General features: G+C 38.6%; 1 protein-coding gene across 3 annotated transcripts; it reads left to right on the top strand.

The window, feature by feature from the left end:
- Nucleotides 1-3,865: 3,865 nt before the first annotated feature.
- LOC131159492 (rhamnogalacturonan I rhamnosyltransferase 1-like) lies at nt 3,866-8,069 on the top strand. 3 transcript variants are annotated; one of them, XM_058114467.1, is made up of 9 exons: nt 3,875-4,807; nt 5,409-5,476; nt 5,574-5,662; nt 5,766-5,931; nt 6,038-6,327; nt 6,424-6,628; nt 6,750-6,907; nt 6,985-7,004; nt 7,358-8,069. In XM_058114467.1, exons 1-9 carry the CDS (start codon nt 4,495-4,497, stop codon nt 7,411-7,413), a joined length of 1,365 nt encoding a protein of 454 aa, XP_057970450.1. In that variant the 5' UTR covers nt 3,875-4,494; the 3' UTR covers nt 7,414-8,069. The 3 variants fall into 3 exon arrangements, with proteins under 3 accessions (XP_057970434.1, XP_057970450.1, XP_057970443.1); XM_058114451.1 differs by lacking the exon at nt 6,985-7,004 and having other exon boundaries at nt 3,866-4,807; XM_058114460.1 differs by having other exon boundaries at nt 6,985-8,069.
- The last annotated feature ends 623 nt before the right edge of the window (nt 8,070-8,692 follow it).

Genomic DNA, 8,692 nt, shown 5'->3' with positions numbered 1-8,692 from the left:
CATTGCCGAACCACGTAATTTTTTGTGTCATTGTTATTGCTTTCATTATAATCTATGTGATTGTTGTTCTGTATATTTCACCGTTAAGTGCTGCATTGTAAGATCAATTTATTCCGTTGTGCATTCAATTTTCATAACACACATGGTTAGGGCACCTCAGTTGAGGTTAATGCTTGTTACCCTTGTGAATGCCTCATCCTCCTCTACCTATTTTATTGAACTAGATCAGTGAAGGAATGATGGGTATCCTTGTATACTCGCCCTTACCAAGGTGTTGTCAATCCTTTCCTTGAACTTGATCTTCTTTTAAATAAGGTTGCCTCATGTGACTTCTAATGAGACATTATCTAAGTTTCCAAGACTTATATCTTTGAGCTTCCCAATAATCAGTATATGTCCCTTTCCTATTGTGCAATTTTGGTGCCCATTTTTCCTACCAAAACAACCCACATCCATGCATAAATCTGCTCTTGTTCCATTCCTCATTTGTTACTTTCCATTTTCTAGATTCTCCTAAATTTTTAAAAGAGCTCTCTCACTGTAGTTATTATTTTCCTCTATTTTTCTTTTGTCACTATCACTTTCTTCTCCAAAAGGTATGTGTTCTCTTTACTTCTCTTGGAATTTTCATGTAAAGTGCTTGATTTCTAACTAGTAGAATAGAGGATTGGACTAAAGCTCGGCATAGGTAAGACTGGCCCAAGCTCCCCCTGAGATGAAACTAGCTCTTTTAAGGTGGGTGTTTGAGATAAGACCAGCACGGTTGACCTATCCACCTCCTTTTCTCTTGGGGCAAATTTAGAGGTATGCACCCTATCTAGGAAATCATTTCCTAGATAAATATGATGTTTTGTATACTCACTTCAATGCAGCTCCAACTACCTAGCATCAAAGACCTTGCTTATAGACATCGAACGATGGAGGTGAGCCTATATGAAGTTTACTTTAAAAATGGATTGTGGCTCCCCTTGAATCCTCTTTTTCTTGGAGGTGTTTCAGATTTAGAGGCTTACTCCTAGTCAGATCGCTCCCATCTCCTACTTAAGCCTAGCCAGCTTCATCACGTTAGTGAAGTTAACAGGGTATGCACCAACCTTGAATTTGGTTAGGGCTTTCTTCTAACTTAAGGCCTACCTCCATGATCCAAGAATGTGTTATTTCACCTACCATCTAAGAAAGAGTTTGTTCTTCATAATTATTTCCTCAATCCATAGATGGAAAGGCAAATTTTTCTTTCCCTTTGGGAAGCTCAGCTAGAGTGGTGATACTTGGTGGGAGGAACCTTTCCTTGCTTCATATAGGAACTTTGTCCCTGATATTTCCACTTATGAGATGGCTGCCTACATGCATCTTCTTAACATGTCTAATAGGCATAGGCTAGTTCATCACAAAGATCTTATTAGGGAGTTCATACTAGCTCACTGTTGTGAGCCTAGTCTTTACACACTAACCCCTAATCATCGATTTAGATTTTAATCACCTGCTCCATAGGTTCTAGTGACTCGACCAAGAGGCTGGTTTGCTCCTTCAAAAAAAACTTCTTCAACTTCGTCAAGAGCATATTCAAGGTTGTGAGGATGACTTTATCCTCTCAAGCATAATTTTATTGATGCTTGAAAATAGACCACCACTTCAAAATTTGATTAAACAGAAGGTTGATGAAGAATTTTTGTCACTTTCGAGATAAATAAGATGGAAATAGGCTTAGGAGATCCCGATAGCCTTTTGGGGATCTCTCAGATGCCTAAGTCAATAAATAGGTATGGAAGAATGAAAATAAAAAAACGAAGTTTTCCAAAAGAGAAGGAGTTCTAAGTGTTGTTAAGTGAACTTACCTTTTTTTCCCCTTGTAACCTCCTTTATTCCTCAGTTTCTTGTGGCTTACCTACCCTTTTTACATGGTTTATCCCATATAGGATATGGACTTTCCAATGGCTGACATGGGTGGTTATGAGTAGTCTACATGTGTATGTGCATGCTTAATTGCTCTGGTAGTTTTGATGGGTTTCCACTTCCCTCATTTCCTAGGTAACCTTCTTAATGATAGAGTAATTCTTTTATTGTCTTCAATTGAAGTTAGCAAGTCAAAGTCTTTGCATGCTCCTAGAAGGCAGCTTAGGCACCTTGGTTGATGTCAATCACACCATGCCACATGTGTTGCACGTGCTTGAAGCATCTCAATTGAGGTTGGTGCACCATGGCAGGTTTCACAACATATGTGTTGCATGTGCTTAGGGAACCTCGATTAAGGTCAGAGCACCTTGATTAAGGTCGCTGTACCACGTACATTGCATGTGCTTGGAGCACCTAAATTGAGGTCAGCACACCAAGTGCGTTGCACTTTCATGGAGCACCTTAGTTGAGGTTGGTGTGCCTTGGTTAAGGTCAGTGCACCCTGGTTAAGGTCGGTGCACCTTGTGCATTGCATGTGCTTTGGGTTTCTTGGTTAAGGTTAGTGTACCTTAGTTGAGGTTAGGGCACCACATGTGTTGCACATGCTTAGGGCACCTTGGTTAAGATCAATGCACCTTGTTGAGGTCGATGCTTGTTGTATGTGCTTGAGGCACCTCTGTTGAGGTCGATGCTTGTTACCCCTACACATATAATTGTGGAGTAATGGCTAATGGTCTATAGCTATAGATCATAATCATGAATCATGACTCTTGGGAATGAATTTGGACTAAGTTTGGGCTGTTGGCAAGTGTCAAGTGCCAAGTGTCTAGTGGGATGTGGGTTAGATGGGTAATTTAATGGGTACTCGATCTAAACTCGTTTAATCCATTAAATTAATAGGTTGGGTTCAAAGTGACTTGATTATAAATTGGTCACTATACCTTAAGTTTAAACTCACTTTAAATGGATGGGTTATGGGTCATCCATTGAGCATCTGCCCATTTTGTCACCCCTAAAAATTATGTTCTTTCTAAAGACAATTCCAAATAAAAAAGAAAAAGAAAAAAAAAACTAAATAATATGCAACTATATTCTGCAATGAATCTTCTCTAAGATACAATGGAGTTCAGCTTATGATGTTGATTCTTTTTTATTTATTATCAAATTGTACATTTGAGAATAGTCTGGATATTTTACTTTGCTAATATGCCATATCAAAATTTTCAAAAAGTGGTTTTAGGAGAAATCGAGATTAGAGACATTGCAAGAAGAGATGGAGAAGAATATGATTATCTCATTTTCCTTCAAGTTTTTAAATAGTCCTAAAACACTTTTGATCTCATGATTGTATATTTATGAATTTGCAATAAGAACACATACCTTATAATGTACAAAAACTAGGGCATAAATAAAAAAATAAAAAATATTCTTTTTATAAGAAAATTAATTACAAAAAAAATTCAATTGATGTGGCATTCCATTATTTGTTAAAATTAGTTAACTTTTTTCCCCTCAATAAATTTTGAGATGTTATAATTTTTCTTGAAAAGAATTGTCCTTCACAAAAATGTGGCATGCATTGTGTGATTACCCAAAAAAATAGGAAAAAATTCCATAGTTTTAAAAACCTTTCAACAATTTGGTCAAACTAATTAGCTTATTGTAATTTTAAAATTCACATTCCAATCAAAAAAATTTTAAATAAAAAATAAATCACAATGTGCTGACATGTCATGTCAACGTGAGTGCCACGTGCACCCATGGTACAACTAGATAAGTATAAGACAACGGAAAAATGTGGGACCAGGCCAAGCTAGACTGTCAGATAATATGTGGCACATTTATTGGCCACTTTATAAACCCTAGTCAAAACTTAACCATAGTTAATCGAACATAACCAGGGTTCAAAAGGACAAAAGGGTAATTGTATGGTCCCACACGGTGTTATTTTCTCCGTCCCATAGTAACTCGCAAGCATACCTGCGCCGTAATTAAAGGCTTTCATCACTTCCATTGGCACGAAGGACTCTCGTGCCTTCAGCCTTGCTTTTCCGAACTCCCCCCACCCCACTCCTTGCGAACCAGTTCTCCGGCGCTCTGCCGGGATCTGGCCGTTAAATCTCGTCGGGGACCCAAGATTGCATCGACCCCTTTATGGGTTTGCGAAGATTGAACCAAACAAGCGGTTGTTTTGTGTAGTTCTGTTGAATTTATTCACATTCTTTGTATTTTCTCGCTGCCATTTTTAAATTTTTTGGAGATATATACATATATTTTTAATGTTGAGGGCTGATATTAAGTGTGTTCACATGTGGGTTCTTCGTATTTGATTGTTTTAAAGGGTTTTTATGAATTTTGGATTTGAGAAGGTTTTAGAGTTTCGAGGCGGTCCGGTTCTGTAAATTCTGAATGTAACGTTTGGGTATCTTCATTACGAGACATTGAGATTACGAGATCAAGTGGGTTATTTATATCTTCAAGTGTTTGTCGGTGCTCGCATCGAGGGAGTTCTGGATTTGAGATGATTACTGAATTTTTTTAAAGGTAAGAGTTTGTGGGGAAAAGTGTCGGTGAGGTGAATTGGGAGGGAATGGTTGCACAATGTGTAAGGTAGAGGAATGTAATGGGAAGTGTGGAAAAGGGAGAGAGTGGGAAATGAGTTTGAAGTGTTTGGGAGAAGGGAAAGTTGAGAAATCGAGGATTCCGATGGTTTCGCGATCCCGAATGAAGCTGTGGATGATCCGGGCAATGACGACGGTCTTGCTGTGGACTTGTGTTGTTCAGTTAGTGGCATTGGGTGAGATGTGGGGGCCAAGGTTGTTGAAGGGCTGGCCTTCTTGTTTCCCACATTCCGAGTCATCTTTGCGTGATGAAGTGCCTTCTCTTCCCCACAAAGTTGTTCTTCCGCCTAAGAGTGAGTTTTTACGCTTCTTTGTTTAATTATTGTTCTTTATTTTGCATTCATATTGAAGCATTAATCTATATGGTTTTGGTAGAATTGATCTCTTGTATCCCTTAGCTAATATTCAATTTTCCTTAAACTCATATGATTGTAATCCGGTTCAATTTAGTCGAGCCAATTTATCTGTTTCTACCCCAAAACTTCCCTCTTTGGCAGGGTTCCATTTGTGAATTCATGTTTTTGTAGCATCATATTTTCAGTTTCTCTCTTGTGATTCCTTGTTGTCGAGGAAGTGAATTTTGCCCCTGATGCCTGTGTTGTTTAGTTATTGATAGTTCTACATGCCCAGTGTCTAGTGTTGTCCTTCTCAAGAAGGCTTGATTACTTTCATTGTAACACACTGATAAAATTTCTTGTTTATATGGGGACTGTAATTCTGCTTTCTTTCTTTGTTTCTTTAAGTTTCTTATATTTTGTGGGGAAGGAAATGAAAATGGAATATTAGCATGTTATACTCTTGAGTCTTGAGTTTCATTTGTTTTTATATAATATGTTGCCAATCGAATGGAGCACCATTGTTTTTTTAAATTGTTAACTGTTGCATGCATTGCAGGGGTTTATAAGAATAATGGTTATCTTATGGTATCTTGCAATGGAGGGCTCAACCAAATGCGTGCAGCGGTGAGCTGTTGCAGGCTTTTCTCTGTGGATTCTTTCTTATTTGTTGATAGCATGTCTATATGCTGCTTTGGTTCTAACTTTTGAATTTTCTTTGTAGATATGTGACATGGTTGCTATTGCCAGATATTTAAATGTCACTCTTATTGTTCCAGAGCTTGATAAATCCTCCTTTTGGGCTGACCCAAGGTTAAGTGAATTCGCCATGCTCACTTTTGGTGTCAATAGCATTTCACTTTTTGAGAGTTGTAATTTCAGCCTGAACTTTCTAAGATGTATTTTAATTTGGCAGTGAATTCAAGGACATATTTGATGTCAATCATTTCATTACATCCTTGAGAGATGAGGTTCGAATATTGAAAGAGCTGCCACCCAGGCTTAAGAAAAGAGTTGAACTGGGGAAGTTCTATTCATTGCCACCCATTAGTTGGTCCAACATTTCCTACTACTATAATCAGGTTATATTGTTTTCTTTGCCATGCTAGTGACAAACCTCTTCTTTCATTGTTAAAGACTTGTGCCTAACTAAAACTAATTTTTCGTTTTACAAAATTTTTGGAACAGATTCTTCCTTTGGTGCAGAAATACAAAGTAGTACATTTAAATAAAACTGATGCTCGACTTGCTAATAATGGGCTACCTTCTGATATACAAAAGTTGCGTTGCCGAGTAAATTTTAGTGCTCTACGATTCACTTCAGAGATAGAGGAATTGGGTAGAAAGGTGGTTAGAATTTTGAGGAAAAATGGCCCATTCTTGGTGCTTCATCTCAGATATGAAATGGATATGTTGGCTTTCTCTGGATGCACACATGGTTGCAACAATGACGAGGCAGAAGAACTAACAAGAATGAGGTCATTCTTTTTCACATGATTAAAAAAAAAGGTGTTTTCAAAAATTGAATTTTATTATCATCCTTTTATTGATTGCTGTGAATCCGTTTGACTCAGATATGCTTATCCCTGGTGGAAAGAAAAAGTTATAGATTCTGAGTTGAAAAGAAGAGAAGGGTTGTGCCCTTTGACACCAGAGGAAACTGCATTAACATTAAGTGCACTGGGTATTGACCATAATATTCAAATTTATATTGCTGCTGGTGAAATATACGGCGGAGAAAGGCGAATGGCAAGTTTGGCAGCAGCGTTTCCTAATGTGGTAAGCAGATTAAAGCCGAAACAATGTTTTCACACACATACACACACACGCTAACATCTGTGTGTATTTATGCTTATCAAGGCTTCCTCCTGACAAGACGTCTTTTGATTTAATGGAACAGGTCAGGAAGGAGACACTGCTGGAACCTTCAGATCTGAGATTTTTCCAGAATCATTCATCACAGATGGCCGCCTTGGATTATCTTGTGTCCCTTGAGAGTGATATATTTGTTCCTACATATGATGGAAACATGGCTAAAGTAGTGGAAGGCCACCGCAGGTATTGCTGCAAATTTTTGTTATTTTTTCTTAGATTGCTATTTATGCTAATTTTCTGAATTGGCCTACTGTTTCTAGGCTTGAAATGGATTTTTCTGGTAAACTGGGTATTTCAGTCAGGCCTGTCCTTCGGCATATTCTTTGCCCTTGCACTCATTATCTCTTTCTGGTGGGTAGGAGATTCATCAACTGAAGTGAACTCAATCTCCTGCTGAGCAGCGAGTTCCTTGCCACTACACGTGTGCGTTTCTGTCAAGGGACAGCTTATTTAGCTCACTGAGGAGGGGTGGGGTTAAATGCAGTTCCCTGCCCCCCCATTCCCGTACTCCCTTTCTGCGCACCCCGCCAGTGTTGAATTCTTGATTTTTAATCCTACTTTTGAGTTGCATCTGTTTTTGAGGAACTGCCATTCCATCTGACTTCGTGTCTGGCATGTTCCAATGTCTTTCAGGTTCTTGGGATTCAAGAAGACTGTTCTTTTGGACAGAAAACTTCTGGTCGATTTGATAGACCAATACAGCAATGGATCGATGAGCTGGGATGAGTTCTCATCTATGGTGAAGGAAGTTCACACAACTCGTATGGGGAACCCAACAAGACGAGTTGCAATTCCGGATAGACCCAAGGAAGAAGATTATTTCTATGCCAATCCATACGAGTGCTTGCAACTTCCAGATGAGCCATTGAGAAGCACATGACCCTATCTGTGCCCATGAGATGGTCATCTTTGATCGCCCTTCCATATGCATCTGCTGCAGACAGTGACCCAGTTCTTTACATGGAAGATTACAAATGACAAAAGGATCTTTTCTGTTGGTGAAATTGGTATGGAAGAGCACTGGGGCCTGCCTCTTGATGTTCCTGAGGGGCATCTCATCATTATTTGTTTCCTTTCAAATATTTAAATAATCAAAATGGTGTATAGAGAGAGAGACAAGACAACCCTGCCATTTCAGGGCCAAGTATATGAGCAGCTGCCATGTAAACAGTGGGGACGCAGATTAAGATTCTTGGGGACGGAGAATTTGTCATGGTTATTCTCCCAATCTTGTTATTGAAGAATTTGCCCGCATGAAAAATATATGGAATTTTACATGTTACAGATTCTCTTCAGTCTGTATGAACGCTGCCATTGTAGTAAAAAATTATTGGATCAGCTGCAAGATGATGGGGCATGCATGCACAGGTGTTTTTAAGGAGATAGTTACTCTGCATTTTACTTCTCCCTTTCGAGAAGCAATCTTGTTTGGAAGAAATTTACATTGCAGTCTCTCTCTAGCTCTTCCCGGAGGAGGGAAGATTTTTTGCATTATTAGCTCTTTCTTGAGGCTTGTTTGGTGTAGTGGGATTGTTGCTGTTGATGACGAGTTGGTCTTTTTAAAAAAAAAAAAAACGCCTGCTCGTCTGGCGTGGGAAATTAGAATACCATCGGCAGTACTAGGAAAAGGAAACATATATAAACTGCTTTTCGCCTTTTGTCAATCAGTGTCGGGGTGCCTTGATCCCCCGGCGAGTTTGACCACAACATTTTTCTTCATTTTTAAATCCTCGTTTCTGTACCCGACATATTTAATATAATTACACCGACCCCATCCATCTTCCCCACTCCCCCCATAATTGCATTATAAAACTTTTTGAGTCATATCCCCATAATAACAAATTATAACATTTCATTTTTGCGTTGAGTAAATGAATATGATTAACTTTTAGAAAACAAAAATAGTCCATGCAAAATGAAAATCATAAAGCACTTAATGGAGTCCATTATTTGGTGCATTTCATGGAA

This window comes from Malania oleifera, chromosome 1 (genome assembly GCF_029873635.1).
Source record: "Malania oleifera isolate guangnan ecotype guangnan chromosome 1, ASM2987363v1, whole genome shotgun sequence".
NCBI classification, from domain to species: Eukaryota; Viridiplantae; Streptophyta; class Magnoliopsida; order Santalales; family Ximeniaceae; genus Malania; species Malania oleifera.
This window is presented reverse-complemented; position numbering and strand designations above follow the sequence as displayed.

Coding starts and splice junctions, on each gene's coding strand:
- LOC131159492 (XM_058114451.1), top strand. CDS start 4,495: ATGTGTAAGGTAGAGGAATGTAATGGGAAGTGTGGAAAAGGGAGAGAG. Junction 5,663..5,765: donor TCCTTTTGGGCTGACCCAAG/GTTAAGTGAATT, acceptor TTAATTTGGCAG/TGAATTCAAGGACATATTTG. Junction 6,908..7,357: donor GTAGTGGAAGGCCACCGCAG/GTATTGCTGCAA, acceptor AATGTCTTTCAG/GTTCTTGGGATTCAAGAAGA.